At 37.8% G+C, this 22,353-nt stretch overlaps 1 protein-coding gene across 2 annotated transcripts in view; it reads left to right on the forward strand.

Moving 5' to 3' along the window:
* LOC147023648 (endothelial PAS domain-containing protein 1-like) overlaps positions 1-22,353 on the forward strand; it is a 161,584-nt gene that overhangs the window by 71,856 nt on the left and 67,375 nt on the right. For both annotated transcript variants that reach the window (XM_085889283.1, XM_085889284.1), the window contains 2 exons: positions 2,521-2,714; positions 14,053-14,159. In XM_085889283.1, the coding sequence (XP_085745409.1) occupies positions 2,521-2,714; positions 14,053-14,159 (301 nt within the window). The remainder of the gene's footprint in view (positions 1-2,520; positions 2,715-14,052; positions 14,160-22,353) is intronic.

The following is a 22,353-nucleotide window of genomic DNA, read 5'->3' on the forward strand; positions in this document are numbered from 1 at the left end:
TACAACACAAGTACAACCACAACATCAACTGAATTGACAAATACATTTCACCAAAGTATATTTCACAAATAGAGCCCTTTTTCCAAACTTTTTCTCTTTTGAGACATACTATCATATTGATTTGATTTAAGAATCTGAAATTGAACAAAAAAGAAATTTATTACATACTCGCAATGTGAAACAGACAGATTTGGTGATTGTTGTCTCATTGTTGTGTGTATGTACAGTGGTGAGAAGAAGTTTGTGAACCCTTTATAATTTTCTGTATTTCTGCATAAATTTGACCTAAAATGTGAACAGGTCTTCATCTACGGTATGTCCTAGTAATCGATAAAGAGAACTTTATTAAACAAATAGCACACGAAAATAATCTACTTTTTCATTTATTTATTGATCAAAATGATCCAACATTCAATTTCTTTGTTGGAAAAAGTCTGTGAACCTTGACATTTAATAACTTGTGTCACCCCCTTGAGCAGCAATAACTTCAACCAAACGTTTCCTGTAACTCTTGATCAGTCCTGCACATTGGCTTGGAGGAATTTTGGCCCATTCCACCTCACAGAACTGCTTCAACAGAGATATTTGTCGGCTTTCTTACATGAACTGCTCGCTTCAGGTTCTGCCACAACATTTCAATTGATTTAAGGTCTGGACTTTGACTTTGCCATTCCAAAATGCAAAATCTATTTTGCTTCAGCCATTCTGTTGTAGATTCACTTGTGTGTTAGAATAGTCTTGCTGCATGATCCACTTTCTGTTAAGCTTCGGCTCACGGACGGATGCCCTGACATTCTCCGAAATAATTTGCTGGTACAATCCAGAATTCATGGTTCCGTCAGTGAAGGCAAGCAGTCTAGGTCCTGAGGCAGCAAAGCAGCCCCAGATCATGATACCCCCACCACCACGATACTTCATGGTTGGGATGACATTCTTATGTTGGAATGCAGTGTTTGGTTTTTGCCAAACACACCGTTTCTCATTTAAGCCAAAAAGTTACACTTTCGACTCATCTGTCCACAGAACATTCTTCCACTGGCCTCTTGGATCATCCAGGTGGTCTTTAGCAAAGTTGAGATGGGTGGCAATGTTCTTCTTGGTGAACAGTGGTTTTCTCCTGGCTATCCTCCCATGCCCACCATTATTGTTAAATGTTTTCCTAATGGTGGAATCATTAGCACTGACATGAGCCAATGCAAGAGAGGCCTGCAGATCCCTAGACATTACCCTGGAGTTCTTTGTGACCTCTTATTATTGTACGCCTTGGTCTTGGAGTGATTTTCGTTGGACGAGTGCTCCTGGAAAGAGTAACAATACGTTGAATTTTCTCCATTTGTACACTATCTGCCAGATAGTGGATTGATGGAGCCCAACATCTTTAGAAATTGTTTTGTAACCCTTTCCAGACCAATGAGCATCACCAACTATTTTTCTGAAATCCTCAGAAATAAATTTTGATGGGGGAAGACATGCTTCCACAAACCTGTGTGGTGAAGACCAGACTCTGATGGTTACGAACAAAGTTTATGTTTTTCACTTAAGGCAGGACCACCCAAACTCACTCCTGATTGTCATTCCACTGATTGAAACACCTGACTAATTATTCCCATAATTGAGCTGACTAACCTTGAGGTTCACATCCTTTTTCTGACAAAGAAATTGGATGTTGGATCATTTTGCTCAATAAATAAATGAAAAAGTACATATTTTTGTGCTATTTGTTTAATGAGGTTCTCTTTATCTTCTATCAGCAAACCTGGAACGTAGTTCCGGGGAGCTTATGGGATGGCGCGTTGTCCATGCATCTGTCCATCCGTCCAACCACAAATACTTGCAACTTCTTCTCTGAAACTACACCTACTATTTCGGTGAAACTTTACCAAAACGTTTATCACCGTGTATGTACCAAAGTTGTTCATGCCATTCAAAAAAATAATAATAATAATAAAATCGGGCCATAAGGTTGTTTACGGGGGTTGCCCTCCAAAAGAGGTATTTGCTTTCTTCTCACAATTCTGATGAAATTTGACCACCACATTCATCACCCATGATCTACCAAAGATTGTTCACACCATTAAAAAGATTGGGGTCTGAGGCGGTCTATGGGGGGAGTTGTCCCCGAAAATATGCATTTGCTTTCTTTACAGAAACTACACACAAAATTCTTATGAAAATTGACGACCACCTTCATCACCCATGATGTACTAAAGTTTGTTTACGGCATTAAAAAAAAAATCCATAGGTATTTACTTTCTTCTCCATTAATATATATTTTGTGGGTCATCCATACGTGCCAGTGGTTCCCTGGTTATCTTATCCAGCCACTACCAGGTGAGCACCCAGGGGTATTGCCCCTATGTTTTGGACTTAGATGAAGATGTGATCACATTTTAGGTCAAACTCATGCAGAAATACATAAAATTCTACAGTGTTCACAAATTTTATCTTACCACTCACTGTATGTATGTAAGTTATAGTTTGAAGTCTCTGAGGTTTGTTTTATTTCTAATTTTTGCACAGGTGTTGCACTGCACTGGCCATGTCAAACACATGGCAAGTGTGAGTTGTGGATCGTCACCGATACCACCTGCATGCTTGGTTCTCCTCTGTAGGCACATCCCCCACCCGACAGATGAGTTGGAGCCACCGCAGGATGGCAATTCTTTCCTCAGTCGCCATTCCATGGACATGAAGTTCTTGTACTGTGATGACAGGTATCTGAACAACTGCATAATGGCTTAGTTTTATTTCTGCATGATCACTGCTATCGCTTTTGAAGTAATGGGAATTTTATCATCGTAAGTTTAAAGCATAGCACGTATACAAATACGTATAAAGCCATGTCATTGTCTAACTTGGTAATTTGCTTTACTGAAGCTTTGCTGAACATTTCTTAACTCGCAAATACAACCTGTCGCTTCGCTTATGGGGACGGGGGAGAGAGAGGCGGCAGGTTTAGGGTGAGAGGAGGGAGGTGAGGCAGAGAGGATGAAGAAGGGGGGAGCTAGGGGGAAGGTTGGGAGAGCGACACCTCACCAAACATTGCTATTCACTGCGGGAGGGAGGAGTGCGTGTCATAGAGGGAGAGAGGGAGAGAGGGAGAGAGAGAGAGAGAGAGAGAGAGAGAGAGAGAGAGAGAGAGAGAGAGAGAGAGAGAGAGAGAGAGAGAGAGAGAGAGAGAGAGAGAGAGAGAGAGAGAGAGAGAGAGAGAGAGAGAGAGAGAGAGAGAGAGAGAGAGAGAGAGAGAGAGAGAGATATGGATATATGGATGCACACACACACACACACACACACACACACACACGCAGAGAGAGTGACAGAGGTGTGGGAGGAGAGTGCTGCATTTTATGAGGAGGGGGGAGTGAGGACGGGACAGAGTGAGAGAGAAGGGTGGGGGAGAGGAGGAAAAGAAAAAGATGGGTGAGGGGTGGAGGAGGGGTTAGCAAAGAGAATGATGTGTACTAAATGTGCTTGAAATCATGTTGAATTTATTGGTTCTCTGTTTTGTCCTTGGAATCCAACAACAGTTGAACGATTGCAAAAAGATCAAAGGTGAGGAATGATTTGTTATGGTATGTTCACCGTTCATTGGAGGTCTTCAACTGCAGTTTCCAGGTTAAACTCCCAAAATCGAGGCTTAAGGCACATCTCCACTCCTAACTTCCTCTTTACCCTGCACACCTCCACTCCTTTGTTCCTCTTTACGATGCACACCTCCACTCCTAACTTCCTCTTTACTATTCACACCTACACTTCCTAATTTATTCTTCTTTATTATGCACACCCACACTACCTAATTTATTCTTCTGCATACCTTCATTCCGTTCTTCCTCATCTGCATACGTCCACTCCTGACCTCCTCTTCACTCCACTTACTTCACTCTTTTGTTCCTCTTTACATCACACACCTCTCTCCTCTCTTCCTGTTCATTCTCCAGTTTACTGTGACTGAGGCCCCACTGTCGGTTCATTACCTTTTCCCCTTAGTCATCCCACACCTCTCTCCTCTCTTCCTGTTCATTCTCCAGTTTACTGTGACTGAGGCCCCACTGTCGGTTCATTACCTTTTCCCCTTAGTCATCCCACTCTTCCGTGCATTCAATAATAAAATGACTCAGTCCTGGCCCGGTATCCTCGGTGCACAAATATTTCATGGAATTTGCATTGATTTTGAAGGTTTCACTCGAATGGACGTTAAGCCGGGTGTCTTATCTGCTCACATTATCTGGCATGCCTGGTGTTGGCTTAATGGTTAGGGTGGTGGGCTTTGGATCCCAGGATCCTGAGTTCAAATCTCACTGAGCTGTTGAATTAATACCAGGTGGGGTTGACTCTACCTGTCATCCTTCTGAGGTCGGCAAAATGAGTGCCAGCTTGCTGGTATCCTGTGTCGATGTGGTGACCCATCCATGATTGTGTCCAATAGCCAAGAAGTCTGCTTAGGTAGCACCAACGCTCTGCACAGAGTATGGTCCGATGGATGGATGGATGCGATGTTTAATGACCAACACAATAAATAAATAAATAAATAAAATTTCAGAACAGCTGGAAACACAACGACACAACAGAGTTCGTAAAGTAATCCACTGGCACATCTGCAAAAACTTTGATATTCCAGTTCCAGAAAATTTGAGGGAAAATGAACCAAAAGCAATCACTGAAAACATTGAAGTAACGCTCACGTATGACCTAATGATCCCACTGGGCATGAACATCGAAAACAAAGCATTGCGACCAGATATCATACTTGGGGGGTGGGGGAGGAGGAGGGGGGGAAGAGAAGGCATTGCTAATTGAGGTGTTAATACCAGTGATTTTGGACCAACGATGCAGAAATCAAGAAAATGACCAAATATCAAGACCTCAAGCATGAATAGACCGTGGGCCGAGCATCCCAAATGTGTCTAGTTTTTGACTTTAGTGACTCACCTCGTGTATCTACCTGAAATTTTGCATTGATTTAGAATCAAAAATCACTCAGAAAGAATTCACAACTCGTCAGTGCAAAAAGTTGCACATTAATTATTTATGCTAATTAGCAAAACATATAGCACCATCTTGTGTCCATTCTGAGATAGCTGTGTATTACTCCATGGGAATTCTGTTGTGTATATATTCATACAATAAGGAGACAACTCACATTGTGTTTTAATCATTTTATTTTAAAAGTACAAGCAAAAATAGTAGCCTTTCTTTGAAATGAATTCTTTCATGTTTCACACGTTCATGTGCATCAATGTAAAACACTGTGGTATCACACAAGGATAACACGGGTCACTGTGTCATGGAGCATCTACTCCTCATCTGATTATTATTCATCATCAGAATCTAACTCTTTTGTGGTAATAGAGTTTCTGCAGTCGACACACTTGCAAAGCTCTGCACATGATGCACCATGCTGTCGACAAGACCATGGTCCTTTGTCTGTACCAGATGGCTTCTCAGAGCGAGTATTCTTGCATGAACAATATGTTAGTTCAAGCAAGCTGCTCAGAACTGGAGGAAGATCACCCCAGTCAATGTCTAATTCATCATCTACAACTTTACATCCATGTCCATTTGGACTGGAAATTGTTGGAAACTGTTCCATGCATCTAGTGTGTACAGCAGCCTGGTAATTTGCTCTCATGACATGCTTCTTGAGAGAGTCTGCATTGGGTGGAAGACGTGACTCTGATTTGGTTAACATAAGGAACAGATTGTATCTGGTTTCATTGACTTTCTTACAGTCCTGCCCATACATTTTGCAAACAAATTTCTCCACACCTTTCACCAATTCATCACTGACTGTAAATTAACTCCCTAACTCTGAAAGACAGCATGGGAAGCAGTGTCACTTGCAAACAACTTGAAGGCTTTGGGTTTAGACTTTCCTTGAAAAGAGCTGACCGAATCACAACCTGTGAAACAGTGCAGTGATATCAAGGCTTTGCTGACATCTGGTCCCAGATGAGAGCTTATCGTTGATAGACTCAGGGTCCTCCTATTGTTACCTCTTCCAGTGTGGAACAATACCTCTGCTCCAATATGCTCTGAGAGAGAGAGAGAGAGAGAGAGAGAGAGAGAGAGAGAGAGAGAGAGAGAGAGAGAGAGAGAGAGAGAGAGAGAGAGAGAGAGAAAGAGAGAGAGAGAAAAAGAGAGAGAGAAAAAGAGAGAGACAGAGAGAGAGAGAGAGAGAAAAAGAGAGAGAGAGAGAGAGAGAGAGAGAGAGAGAGAGAGAGAGAGAGAGAGAGAGAGAGAGAGAGAGAAAAGAGAAAGAGAAAGAGAAAGAGAGTAAGGCACTGTTCTTGGGAGGGGGTAGAGCAAGGATTGGACAAAGAGAGGGAGAGGGAGAGGGGGAGATTGAGAGGGAGAGGTAGAGGTAGCAGAAAGAATATGTTATGCTTTATGACAAACAAACAAACAAATGAAATTGGTTCTTATAAGTCGATAGTGATACTGTTTAATGAGTTATAGCACTTAGTTTGGTCATGATCATAACTTGGAAGTCAATCGGACTTGAAATGGCGTTTTTATCACAATTTGAAATTTTTGACCCGACCCCCTGACATTCAACCCCCGACTGCTAAGAAGGGTGTTGGTGTGACACCCCAATGAGACATATGCTTGGATGCAGAATTGGAAGACGCACATTTTGTATTTGGTTTGAAGTTGATACGACCACTTTACTGGACGTTATTGCGAAAATAAGAATTCCGGTTTTTCGGTGACCTTGACCTTTGACCAAGATTCACCAAAAATGACAAGTGTCTAAGTTGGACCATGGCCGATGTCTGTACCCACTTTGGGCATGATCGCTGAAATGGTGTGGCTGCCCCAGGGTAAACAAACACACAAACAAACAGACAGACAAACGGACACACAGAATGACACACACAACCGACCAACATAATTGCCGAAATCCGAAAGATTCTGGCAATTAACACACACACACACACACACACACACACACACACACACACACACACACACACACACACACACACACACACACACACGCTTGGCCAATACCGGCAATTTTTTTTACAGTACTTACTGGATACAACCCAGAAACCTTGAGTAGCTTACACCGAAAAAGCAATGTTGTATTTATACCGAAGTCTCAGGGATATGTTCACAAACATTAATCTTTACAAGCCGGTAGGTGGCGATGGGTCGCCGAGCATGGAAACGATAAGATAAAGAGCAAAATGGATGTCATATAGCAGATAGGGAATCACCTTAAAATTATGCATATCAAATCTCATCCAGTTCCATCTACTGATAACTACTCGGTATCCATTTGAATGAAAAGTACCGAAAATGCGGTTTGAAATCGGAAATCCCCAAAGTTCGAGGGGGTGCTGTGGGTGAACAAAGATCTAAATCGAAAATCCGGCTCGATCATTTGTGCACAATGTATTCCAGACGATTTGTGTGAATTTTCATGACCATCCGACCATAACCATAGGAGGAGTAGCATTTGGCGCGAAGGCACCTCCAGCTCTCGCATATTATCGATTTTGCACTTATTGATCTTTGACCCCTGACCTATGCGAAATCGGTCAATATGTCCTGAGGCAAAGTTGTAGTACTCATTGAGTACCATGAACCTGCAGTTTCATTCGTATCGATGCACTCACCTGGTCGCGAGGGGGCCTTCAATTTTCGCCAATTTTCGCGCATACCCTAATTGTAGGGGACGCTGCGGGTAAAGTATTCCATATATCACAAAACCCAGAATATATTTGATAGAGCATCACCTGTAGATCATTCGTGCCAAATTTCATAACCCTACGTGGGATAATGGCTTTCGGAATTGATTTTGCATGAACGGTACCGATTTTGAAGGTTTTTCGGTTGTTGCTCGGGAACCAAAGCATCCCTAACAACCATCACAATTTCCAAATCACGAGGTCATAAGGTGTACCTACCACCCGAGTTTGGTCAAAATCGGCCCACATTTACTACCAATTATGCTGATGACAAACGAAGAAACATCCAAACAAACATCCAAACAAACAGACAGAATTACTGGCAATAATGGTCACCTATTTCGGCCACCCAATAAACAGCTGTGTGTGACGGGTGGAAAAAACTTGGTTCGGTAATTTAGAATCTGAGCACGAACCACTCGCTCAGGGTGACGGAGCATGAACTACTCACTCTGAAAGACGTGGCATGGCAAAATCGTCCACAGAGTGAGAACGGTTCACTCAGAATGACGTAGCACAGTCCGGCTGTCGACAATGGGTGTTCAGCAAGTGGCTGAAGCACTCACTCATGCAAGCACTCCAATTAAATGGTTGATAAGGAACGGTTGGCCAGGCTGTCGTGGCATGCCATAAAGGATACCTTTAACTTTAAAGCCAGTCTTCACAGTGCACGCAGCAGTTAATGAAATAAAATTAATTCATTCAAAAATTGACTATCCACAAAAGAGTTGCTGCTTAATGCAGAACAACTCTGGAAATATCACAAAGTTCAATCGCCCGTGAAATAAGCTTTGCAAAAATCCGCCATTTCACCTGCTCCTCTGTGCATGTCACATGGTACGTCGGTTCAAGTTCCGTGCAAATGTGTTTTTTTTTTAACCATATTTGGTTCGATTTCCTGAAGAGCACCTCGCGAAGTCTCCGAAAATATAGACACAGATCTGGCAGACGCTATGGATTGGCAGTCCCTCTGGGGGACAGGGCATGAGGTTTCGCAGTGAAGGCATCAAATCATACAGCTCAATTAAGCTTGTTAATTTTGTTATGTTCCTAAATTCTTTGTTGACTCAATATAATTCTCCAAACAGGAGAAAAAGATAAGTTTAATGCTTTGGAAATTACACATTTTCTTGTGATGTATGGAGGAGAGAACATAGCCTTGCTTGCTTCAAGTAAATAGGTATATCGGCTTAGTTATAAGGCTCGTTATTTCTTTAAATTACACTGAACAACAAAATTTTTTTACTGGAGATGTGTAAAGTGATTTAGACTAATTTGGGTACGCCGATTTCAAAAATCATAACCGTTTTGCTGTATCACGTCAGGATTTTCAGTAACAGAAATATTCCCATTGCCTAGAAGTCAGGATTTCAATGAAATTTACAAAAATTCATTTATTCATTTATTTCATCATGAATGCTTCAAAATTATAGAAATTACAGAAAAACTCCACTAGAATGTAATTAAAAATGCTTTAGGCATTTGGCTTTGCGTTTGTGGTGCTCTGTGTCAGTTTCACGATGCAGGAACCAGCAGAAATCGCCCATCATGTTCGGGTTGTGCCGCCCTTGGTAACGCGTCTCCATGAGTGAAATCTCTTGGTGGAATCGCTCGCCGTGCTCGTCCGAGACTGCTCCCAAGTTTTCAGGGAAGAAGTTCAGGTGCTGGTGTAGGAAATGGATTTTCAGAGACATCCTGGAGCCAAGTTTCCTGAAGGACTCCAGCAGCTGCTGCACTATTTCTTCATAGTTGTCCGCGCGCTCGTTCCCCAAGAAGTTGTCCGTCACAGCTTTGAAGCTCCTCCACGCTGCCAGCTCTTTGGGGTTTAGAGTTGTCGGAAAAGTTTCGTCCTTCATAATCTGTCGGATTTGCGGTCCAACAAAGACACGAGCCTTGATCTTGGCCTCCGACAAGGTGTTGCCAAACTTTTCCTTGAGGAAAAACCCACGCCCATTCAGATCCATTGCCCGTACAAAAAACTTTTCATCAAGCCGAGCTTTATGTGGAGTGGTGGAAGGAAAACCTTGGCTGGGTCGACAAGGGCGACATGCTTCACGTTGTGTCGACCAGGTACATGCTCTTTTCGCTCTTCCCAATCTTTCTTCGTCCAGTGATTCTTGTCGTCTCTGCTATCCCAGAGACAAAGGAAGCACATGTATTTCGTGTAGCCTGACTGCAGCCCTAACAACAGCGCCACCACTTTCAGGTCTCCGCAGATGTGCCAGTTGAAGTCATTGTACTTGATGGAATCAAGCAGCTGCCGCATAGTCTCATAGGTCTCTGTCATGCCGAACGCGTGAGCCAGTGGGACTGATGGTTTCTCGTTGCCATTGTGGAGCAAAACAGCCTTCAAGCTGTTCTTCCCCGAGTCGATGAAGAGGCGCCAGTCTGCAGGATCGTGATCACACCCAAGTTCTTTCAACAGACCGTTGATGTCACTGCAGAATGTCATCGTGTCTTCCATCTCAAAGAACTCAGCCATGTCTCTGTGACGTGCTCTGAACAAGGATATCTTGGTGTTAGGTTCAAGTAGATTCCACTGCTGCAGCCTTGATCCAAGCAGCTCTGCCTTCGCCTTTGACAGCGAGAGATCTCTTACAAGATCATTTAAGTCTCCCTGGTTCAGAAGGTGTGATTCTTGAGTGTCGGGTTCAAAAGGTTCATCATCACCATCCTCTTCACCACTGCTTACAGCTATGTTCTGATCAGCTGGAGGTGTTGGAACGGGGTTCTCGTCATCATGAGGCACAGGTTTACGAGCAGAGACGCAGTCAGCGAACTTGATGTGACCTTTATTCTTCTTGTTGAAGCCGGCGATGCTTGTGCAGCAGAAATAACAATCATCATGATGATTCTGCGGCTCACGCCATATCATGGGCACCGCAAATGGCATGCTCGCACGCTTGCCCACCAACCACTGAGTCAAGGTTGTGTGACAGCTTGTGCAGCAGATGTGTGGTGCCCAGCTCTGTTCTTGGTCCCCCACCTTACACCCGAAGTAGTGAAAGTAGGCGGCCTTCATTTTCACTGCTGTAGATATACTTCGCTGTTGATCTTTTTTGGTATACCGACCACAGACATAACAGAAGTTGTCAGGATGATTGGTACAGGAACGCCTACTCATCTTTATCTGAAAGAAAGAAATATAACACAAGTTAACAACAATTGTACGAAATAGACATGTTAAAGACATATGTAAATTTCATTGAAATCCTGACTTCTAGGCAATGGGAATATTTCTGTTCCTGAAAATCCTGACGTGATACAGCAAAACGGTTATGATTTTTGAAATCAGCGTACCCAAATTAGTCTTAATCACTTTACACATCTCCAGTAAAAAAAATTATTTGAAATTTGTTGTTCAGTGTTATCAGATTTCACAACAGATTTCGACACTAATTGAGGCCAGACAATATCCGGTCCGAAAAAGCGAAATAATATTTCGATGATATACTTTAATTAGTCCGTGAGAGTAGATCGGGGAAAATTGTATCATATAATGCATGAAATCTCTACAAGCTCCGAATTTGAAAACTTATAGTACTTACAAAAGTGATGTATACAGCAATGCATAGCTATTATGAACAGGCATTCGATAATATGAATGAGGAAAGTGGAAAAGAAACCCTTAATTGTTAAGAAATCGTTGCGGCCTGTTCCAAGTCAAGGCCTGGTTGAGCAGGCCAAAAAACATGGCGGCTTCAGACCCCAGCGAGGTTTCCCAGGAAACGCCTTAAGACCCCAGACAGGGAGGTGGCCGAGGATCACCTGATGTAGGATATAATTAAATAAGGCCGTTAATTTTATCTTCAAAAGATGTGTTTTAATGAACCCAAACACCCAATTTTCACTTATGTTCTTCCTTGGAGTTTTCTTACTGTCCATGCAAAGTTTCAGGCTGCTCGGTTTTATGGTTTTGGAGTTATGGAGGAGACACACACTGATGCACACACTGACGCACACACTGACGCACACACTGACGCACACACTGACGCACACACTGACGCACATACTGACACACATACTGACACACAGACACACACACTGACACACACACACACACACACACACTGACACACACACTGACACACACACACAGACACACACACACACACACACACACACACACTGACACACACACACTGACACACATACTGACACACATACTGACACACACAGACACACAGACACACACAGACACACAGACACACAGACACACACTGCCTTGTATTAGTATAGATAAATAAGATTGTCTTTTTTAATATGTGAATGTATATTTCTAACTCTGATGTATTATGTACATGTAGATATGATATTATAACACCTTTTCACATCAATGTATCTTTTGATCTCATTATTCATGTCAAAATTGTATGAAATGCAATTATTGTAGATCAAAAAAGATTATTCTTATGATGAAAGTCATTTTAAAATGATAATGACAATATGACAACACGTCCACATTGAGAACACAGCCGCCAACCACACCATAAAAATGGGACGTTGAGATTATGCATTTAAATAAATAAATAATGCTGGGTGGTATGTGGTAAAGTGTATATAGAGAGACAAATTATTCATAGTTGTGTATGAGTCGTGGAGATGGTAAAGTGGAGATTAATAAATAATGGTTCCTGAAAGTATGTACAGAGTGGACTATAAAAAAGGGCGACATTTGATCATGCCATGATTCTTAGTTCTGAATAAATTTCAAATTTGCTTCGATTGCCGATGACACGTTTTTCTTTTTTTCTCAGATATTTAAGATAATTTGGACAATTTAACATCGAGCAGCACATCTTTATTTATGGCGCGTACATTCAAACAAAGTCACCAAAAAAGAGAGTACAGAGAGCATTTGAGATAATATTTCCAGGATCTAATGTACCTGCATACAAAACAATAAAGGTATTCGTGTGAAAGATAAAAGATATTGGACCATTGAAAAACATGGATAAGGCCTGTTCAGGATGGCGTGTTAGTGTTCAGTCCCAAGACTATTGAAGCTGTACTGCAACGCACGGAGAAGTTTGTGCAAATCAACAACACGCTCTCTTCTGAAACAGGAAGCAGTCACACACATTAGCATGATGAATACTGAAGGAAGACAATGGGATAGTTCCTTGTAAAATTCAGATTTTCCAGGCACGTAATGAACATGATCGCAGAAGATGGTATGAAAATTTTAACCACTTTTCTGAGGCACTGGAAACTGAACACCTCAGTATTGATCACATAATTTTCTCTGATGAGTGCCAGATTTATATTAATGGGATAATGAATAAACAGAATTGAAGATTTTGGGGATTGGAAAACCCAAGAGAACACAAAGAAGCAACTCTTTACTCTTCAATAATCACCGTCTGGTGTAGACTGAGCTTGTTATGAATTTATGGTTCCTATCTTTTTGAAGAACCCAATACTGAAACGGCAGTAACTGTGACATCAGATAGTTATCTTCGTATTCTGAAAACCTAACTATGGAACAGGTTGAGAAATAATGATAATATTTGGTTGAAGCAAGATTAAGCCACATTCCACATCTCCCCTTTTTAAGGGGACCAGTCAAAGGCAGAGTGTTTCAATTGAAATCAACCACAATTGCTGATTTGAAAGATGCAGTAATTCACATCATCATGGGGGTTACAGAAGACATCCTTCAGAAAGTGATACGTAACCTGTTGCTACGTATAAGAAAGTGTATGGAACATATTCGAGATCATATTGAGCTCTTTGTTTGAATATTGAAACTTGAGGATTGTAGAAATATTTCACTTCAATTTTTTTTTTTAATATCTGCCATTGGTGTCGTTACAATTTTTTGTTTCGTTTGTTTTATTTACCTTTTTCTGCCCACCCTGAACAATCTGCCAATCTGGTAAATAAAATCTCCCCACCTTGTACAAGCCTGTACTATTCTCTCCCATACAAAAAATTTAAATTGCCAAAATTCCAAATTGGCTGAGATCCCAAAGCCATTTGAATTGCCACTGACCCAGATGTTATTGCACACATGTGCCAATTGTCAGAGAAATGTGTCCAGTCATATTTAAGGAGAAGCTTCGGATGGACAGTGGGATTGAAGTCCCCAGCTGGGCTGACGACTTTTGGAGGCTCATTAACTTTGTCGAAAAACTTCTCACTGCAAATAAAAACAGTGTTTACATGTTAATGTGTCATTTTGGTTTTGGTTTAGGTTTAGGTGTGCAATGCAAGAAACCATTATGCAGAATCAACATGGTGTTCTTATTAATGTCACATTTATCTGTACAAAGGTGTCATGTTGGATTTATGACACTAAATCTTGTCACTGCATCATGACCTCCTTTGAAGCCCTTTTCTTTTTTTATTGTCACAGGGTTAAAGATTCAATTGGGTACAGTGGTGAAGAGCTTGTAGGACGTTCCTTGTACGAGTGCTGCCACGCATTGGACTCTGACCATCTCTTGAAAAGCCATCATGGCTGTAAGACCAACAATTGTATTTCACTTTCACAGTCATTGAAGGGAAAGAAACTCACACATCAAAACTGGGTGTTACTACATTTGATCATTATTAAAAATAATTTACTCCATATGCCTGTATTTTTTTTTAAAGCACCATTGAGCAGTAAATTTTCATGTAATTACTGGCATTGCATCTTTTTTGCTTTTATGTTTCCCTGATTGGCTGTGATTTGCATACGATGTAAATATGTTTCAAACCCGGCCAGGGACTAACAAAACCAAGAAAGGGATGCGTCGACATACATTGCTGCTATGTGGGATTTGCTGCTCATTGCTGAATTTAAGACGAGTAAGCATATGTGAGGTGGAAATTATGATAATGATCGAATGTAGCGGTGCTCAGTTTTTAAAGGTTTTTTTTCTTTTTAATACGTTATTGCATAGAAAATTCTCAGACACGTTTTTCTTCTCTCCTAACCTGTTACTGTTCATACATCCTTAAAACTATTTAAATAGAGTTGACAAACTGGACTCCTGTTTCGCCAAACACCCAGTTTCCTGATGGTTTGACCATTCAACAGACCATGATCTGTGCTGAGTTTTTGGGGTAACACTGAGCTGTTTGCTGTGCTCTTAGGGGGTAACGTGAGGTTTTCTAACAGCTTGGCAATACCATGGAGATGCTCTAGTTTATCTTTTTATTTTTACTGTGAAACAAATCTGTTTTGGACTTCTTTTTTCTAAGACATAGGCCATGTCCAAAAAGTTCATTTCCTGAAAGCAAAAAACTATACTTAAGTCTGTTCCTGATGTTTTTCTACTGCTGTTTAGGAATTTGCGTCACCTCTGCTGTACGTCTGATTTTATAAGGTTATTGCTTCATTGTGCCTACAAAGTAGAATTTTAGTTTTCCTTTCATTTATGCTTGTATAATTGTCATGTCTGCAACAGTCTCAGCATGCCTGTGAGGGCTTATAGATTGTAGACAATCTCTGCATTCATGTATTGGTTCGTCAACAAAACGGCAATTTAACTTGATTAAAAAGGCTGAACAATGGATCTCCAGTGTGAAGTTAGCACCTAATTGCTGACTTTATATCTGTCACTGGTATCGAGTTACAATTTAAGAAGTACACTGTAGACTTGTCGTGGGCTGTAGTACACTGTAGATGATATCTCTGGTTCCAGGGGGTCCAGGTTAGAGTTAGAGTTACTCCTATATTACCATGAGGAGCAGACATGAGAGCCTCGTTCTGAGGTTTCCATCTCACAGTTTTCACAAGTCCAGAATTGATGGCTGTCAGGCTGTTTGAAGGTTGATAGAAGGGTGAATATACTGGTTCTGGCTCACTTTTCCCCATGTAAATGAATGGGGGATTTTCAGCGATTCATATTTTTTTTCCCTAAAAATAAACCCCCTTTTTATCCCAAGGTATATTTATTTGTCTCCCCTTTTAACCTGGGGACACTTTTTTTTTTCAAATAATCCATGCAATAAGATAAAGATTTGTTCAAGTACTAAAGTGGTAAAGTGATTTGTTAAAGGTGATTCGAAAGAAATATCTGAAACGTCTAAGCCTCGGGACACTCTTTATCAAATAACCGATGCATATTGTTTAGCTCACTCATTGAACCTATAAACATTTGTTCATTCTCAAATTCCTTCATAGTTTAATTTTCTTTGCACAATAATCCCCATCTAAAATATTGAAAAACAAAACATTTGAATCTTTACATTTTTTAAGATACCCCTTTTGTGCCATTACGAAATGATAAACTTCTCTTAATGCTCTTGTTTGACCACCTCCTGAGCCACATATCATTTTGAGATTATAGTAAATTGTTTTTTCATTGTTCAATTGATAACCATCAAAGTTTTCAGTCCATTCAAGGATATTCATTTTTTTCTTTACATCCTCTAACTTACTACTTTTTAAATTGATTCGCTTATTTGTTTTATTTACCTTTGTTTTAGTTATTTTTTCAATAAGACTTATTTGATATTTTTCACATTCATTATGTTTTCCATTTATATACCAAGACTGAGATTTTCTCCACTCTTTAGTTTGATTAATACTTGGTTTGACCATTTATATATTGCAAAAAAACACGGCGGTAGCCCTTAAAAAACCCTAACCCATCTTCCCATCATTAAAACACAATCTATTCTATTCACTCTATCATACAATATCCATATGGAACACAATCTATTCCATTATATAAAATAAATCTCTTATCATCAAAGGCTCCTAATGCCTTTTTATTTACTTCTTCACTATATATGTTATGTTTATAACTTCTTATTGTATTCATTTTCCTATATTCTTCTTTCTTATTCATCAAACAATTATAATAATTTCTAAAAGTTATTGATTTCTTTCTTACATATTTCTTTATTCCCTTTAACCTCTTATCAATCTGATCACCATACTTATAAGCATATGCCTTTGCTCTCAATCCAATAAACTCACTCATTACTTTTCCACCCAACTCATCCTTAAACTTACCAATAACCTTTTCATTCTTTTTGGAAAATAACTCGCTCTTCTTGCTGAAATTACTTGTATCATATACTCCAATATTTTTCTTCATATCTTTATAAACATCATCAGTTTTTATATCTAGGATAAAACTATCAGTGTCCATATACAACAATGAAACATTTTCACCATACTCTTTCTTTAAGTCATTATACAAAATATCATACATCAATATCTTTGATAAATCAAGAACTGCTGTTCCAATATAAATTGGTTTATCCATGACAATACTTTCCTTTTTCATATGAATTGCAGAAAAGTTCTCTGAAAAAACCTCTTCTCTCTCAAAACTTGGTTTATTTATCAATCTCGAAGCTTCTTTCCAAGATGTTGCGAATCTAATGTTTTGCCTGTTTCTAACATTTTCCATAGTCTTTCCAAATACAGCATTATTCATTAATTTATAAAAGTCCCCTTCAAATTTTACTTTTGTATTTGCTCTCATATCTGTATTGAATTGAATATACTTTTTCACCCAAGGACTTTGTTTAAATTTTAAAACTCTATGAATTTTAGCTACTCTCAATCCTTCTCTCAAAAACTGTTTTAAGCTTCTCTGATGCAAAACATATCACTCTTCATCATAGAATGTTGTTAATTACTTTTCTGTTGATTTGCCTTTAATATTAATAGCCTGGTGTTGGCTTAGTGGTTAGGGTGGCAGCTTGGGATCCAAGGGTCCTGAGTTCAAGCCCCGTTGGCTGCTGAATTAACACTAGGGGGTTGACTCAGCCTGTCATCCTTCCGAGGTCGGCGAAATGAGTGCCAGTGTACTGGTCCCGGTGTATGCCCCGGTTAGAATAGGTGTACCATATCCCTGTGTCGTAAGAGGCGACCAGGGTTGGCGTCAGGAAGGGCATCCGGCCATAAAAAAAAAACATTGCCTCAAGAAAAAGCCAAACCCCTGCACAGCAGGGAAAATGGCTGTAAAAACGGTCATTTTTTTTTTTTTACCTTTAATATTAAAACTTTTATGATAATCACTGAACCATTCTTTCTTTGGGGTTTCTTTCTCACATGCAAAAGGAAGGTCTTTATGCTTATTATGAAGATCACTCGGGTACCTCAAATCAACTTCAAAATAATAACCTTCTTCTTCGTCATTCAATTCCTCTTGAGAAGAAATAACAATATTCATCAAAGCCTTTTCATAATCCTTTTCTTCCACCTACTCTAATTTACCATAAGGCAGAGATTGAGACATTGCCCATCCACACAAATTATTAGCATCAAAATACATCAAATAATTGCTATCTTTTTCACTATCATAATTTGGAAGATATTTATTATTTGCTTTAGCATATCTTTTTGAACATACTTGTGATATTCCACCTCTCTTGGACTTCTCAATCATCAAAAGCATATCAACATCACTGATTAAATCTATATCTTGTTTAGTCATTTTCAACATTGCACTCCAAGCTAAACCAGGAGCTGTGAAATAGTGGGAAGGATCTAATCCATAACAATTTTTATTATGGCAGAGTGATCTAAAAGCTTCAAACACATCAGCGAACAATAAAACATCTGTTTTTAGATATAAATCATGATATTCTCCAAGGTTCTTTATCTTAAATATTTTCCATATTTCTTGTGCGTGTTTATATTCCTTATCACTTATCTCTTCTTCATAAAGGTTATTATAGAAACTTTCTTTTGAAGGAAGTTGTGTTTCTTTAAATCTCATAAATGAATCCATATAATCATAAGGATAAATTCCCTTACTTGTAAGAATTTTCTCTTTACTTTGAATTTCATTCCTTGTTTGAATTTCCTCTCTCGTGAGAATTCCTTCTTTAATCAGAATTTCATCTTTAATCTGAATTTCCTCTTTAGTTAGAATTACATTCATTGTTCGAATTTTCTTTATAATTGGAATTTCATCTTCAGTTAGAATTTCTTCATTAATTTCCTCATTAATTAGAATTTCCTCTTTACTTTGAATTCTCTCTTTAATCTGAATTTCCTCTTTAGTGAGAATTTCCTCTTTTGGAAAGAATGAATTAAGATTTGGAAAAGAGTCCGTGGAGCTTAGATTTGATGCGAGGTAGGCTAGTGGTGTTCCCATAAACTTGTAAGAATCTAGAAACCTAATACGAGTTAAAGGTTTTGTGAATAACATTTTTGTAAATGAAATATACTTTTGACTTGTGTTTGTTATGGCAGAAATATTCCCTGGTGTTTTTGAAAGTTCATTTATAAATAGATGTGTATCATAGTTGGCGCTGTTGTGAAGAAAGACTGGAATAAAAGAAGGTAATTTATAATTAAGATTACAACAGGAATGAGCGGGACCTCTATATTTACCAGTAAGATGACAATGATCCCTAACTTTAGACTCCTTAATTTCCCCCTCACAAATATGACAGATATTGTTCTTTCTAAATTCTAATTTTTCTTCTTTGGTTAATTTCATTGGTTCATTTGTTTCTTTCATTAATTTAGTGAGTCTTATACAATCCTTTTCTAATCGTTTTACAAACTCTTGTGAAGCTTTTTTTCCACTATAATGTTCAGTTTGTTATACTTTTCTCCAACAGATGATTTGATATAATAACAGAAACCACAAGGAATATGTTTTTGATATTTATTTGTATATGATTCTTTTGGATTAGGAGAAGCAGTATTTATCTTTTTAAGGATACACTCAAAATCAGCGTATATCACAAATGGGTGCATGATAGATTTATTTTAATCTTCAAAAGAAATCTTTTCACCAGGTTTAGGCATTGTAATTACAGCTGATTTATGATTACTACAATATTTTGAATGTTGTTCCAATCGTTCTTTTGTATGAAATGAATTAAGACATTGCTTACAAGGATATATTTTGTTTGCTGTTCTGAATACCTGAGAAGAGATTAATCTTGATAAATTATTGATGTATGTGTAATGTGAATTATTTCCAACACTAAAATATAAAAGATCAATGTGTGTTTCTTCATTTTTATAGTTGTTTGAAATTTTTAATATTTGAACTTTGTTTGTATCCGTTAATCCATATACATTAATAGAAAGATTATTCTTTTTCTCAAATTTAGGAATATCTGTTAGTGGCATTGGGAATTTAAAATCCTTAATGTCCAAGGTATTCTCATATTTCATATATTGTTTTAGTCTTTCTGAATTACATTTTGGTGGATGAAAGTGAGCAAGAACAGACCCGAGAAAACATTTATTATCATCGTTCTTAATATTAACAACTGCCTTCTTTAGTTTTATTTCTTTTGGTAATTCAATATAAGAAGAAGCTTTAAGAGGGTTTGATTTTAGAATGTGTATATCTAAAAAGATGATTTTTTAAATATTGAATCCACTTCCTACCACTGTATTATCAACATCCTCCTCTTGTTTTGATAGTTCTTCATAAACCCCACTATTTAAAAAATCTTGAAATGATGTTATAAAATGAAGATCTGTTCTTATATAAGGAGTTTGTTCTTCATCTTGTCTTTTCATATTCATTTTCACTTCCATATAAAACTTTAAAGTTTTCATTTCTTTTAATGTCTTTTTAATAACTTTTTCAACTACAGGTTTCACTATTTCAATTGATTCAGCTATTGATGATGGACCGGGTTCTCCAAATTGAAAAATCCTTATTTTTATATGCCCTTTAAATGCCCCATCAGTGTTTTCAATATAATAGTCTCCCTTTACTTTAAACTCATTTTTCTTGTGTTTTTGTGATTGAAGATGTTTATTTTAACTTCTCTTCAAAACATCCTTTGAACAGATATCACAATGTTTTCTTTCCAACTCAAGAGGAGATATTTTATGAAATAGATTAAATGTGTGTTTGTTGGTTCGGAGGTGTTTTCTATAATGTTTATATTTGTGATTACGAACAATGCAGTATGTTGTATTCACCATATTTATATAATAAATCTTTGCTTAAACTAAAATTTTCTTGATGAAAATTTCGTTTATTTTACAGGTGAATCTGTGGTTAAAACCATTTTATCCTCCAACTTTTTCACTGAATAAATACAATGTTTCAAGACACAAAGGACAAGTTTCAATCATTCTCTTCATTTGTTAAAGATACTGAGAAATATGTCAAGGATGTAAAATTGAACAAAGATAAATATAACAACTATTGGATAAAAACAATTATGGTAAATAATATGAGTTCTTCAATTTCCTTCAGTGGAAGGGCTTTTAGTATACCTGGTAGAACATCAATTCAAGTATCTCTAACAAAAGTTTCTCCTCTCCTTCTGGTAATATATTCAAAACTAGAAAAAGCAATGAAACAAGAAAAAGTATCAAAAAACAAAAACCTTATGGATGAAGCTTTAGAAAGAAAAGATAAGACCATCTGTAATATGCAAGGAGAAATTTGTATTTTTTTCAACAACCCAAAATATGTCAATCCTGATGAAATAAAGGATGTTAATATATCAGGTGAAATGACATTTCGTTCAATAGTAGTTAACAATCATTTTAAAATTACCTTTAATATAAAAAATGTTGTCGTTGAATCTGGTAATGAAAAAAAGTATATTGATATCGATGGTAATATTATTAAATATGAGTCAATATACAACTGAAAGTATCGATGAATTTCAGTTTAAGTAAAGTTTTACTTTCTAAATATGTTAGACTTTCCTGATTCTCCATATGACAAATTTGAGAATTGTCCTGCGTGTGAAAGACGGGGATTAAACACAAGTCAAAAGCCTATAAACAATGTATATTCTGTGATTATCTTCTAATTAATGATAATAAAAAATATAAAAAGGAAAATAATTCTTTTATATTTACACCAAAAATGAATTACTTTACAAGATTGATTAGAGAAATGAATGTAAAGTATGAGGGTGATAACACACCTTTCCTTACAAGGGAAGAAACTGAACGTATAAGAGAAATGTTCAAAGGATTGTTGTTATATATTATTCATGGATGTAATTTTCAGGGAAATATCAACACAAGATATTGTATAAATAAAATAATGGATTATCTTGAAATTAAATTGAATTTAGGATAAAATATAGAGTTTCTAAAAAAGCCAACAATAAATTAAATAACCTGTTTTCCAAATATATAAATGAATGATTTTTTACCCATTTGGGAAAATAAGATAAAATTTAACAACCATAAAAATCTTCCAAATTCATTAAGATGTCTCATAGTTGGTTCAAGTGGATGTGGAAAAACCTGCTTACTTTTAAAGATGCTCCTCACTCCCAACTTTTTAGATTATGATAATTTAATAATTTTCACAAAGTCGAGTTTTCAACCAGAGTATCAACTACTCTCACAAGGTTTTAATGCTGGTCTTCAAAAAGAAGATATAATCGGTTTATTTAAACGTCAAAAAAACCTAAATGATTATAACATTGAAGATATAATTCAACTATTTTGTGATACACAGAGATGTAAAAAGAAATCAAATCGTATAACTTGTATTCTTAGTGATAATACGGATGATATACCGTCTCCCCAAGATTTGGATAAATCAAAAAAGAACCTCGTTATCTTTGATGATTGTGTTAATGAGAGAAACCAAACGGTAATGGACAGCTACTACACAAGAGGGAGACATTCTTCTTGTAATTGTATTTATCTTAGTCAATCGTACTTTCAACTTCCTCGTCGTTCCATCAGAAGCAATGCTAATACTTTTATTTTATTCAAGTTAAATTCAAGAGATATCAATAAGTTTTG

Source organism: Eptatretus burgeri, chromosome 7 (assembly GCF_056783735.1).
Source record: "Eptatretus burgeri isolate ZD-2024b chromosome 7, Ebu_testis_v1, whole genome shotgun sequence".
NCBI classification, from domain to species: Eukaryota; Metazoa; Chordata; class Myxini; order Myxiniformes; family Myxinidae; genus Eptatretus; species Eptatretus burgeri.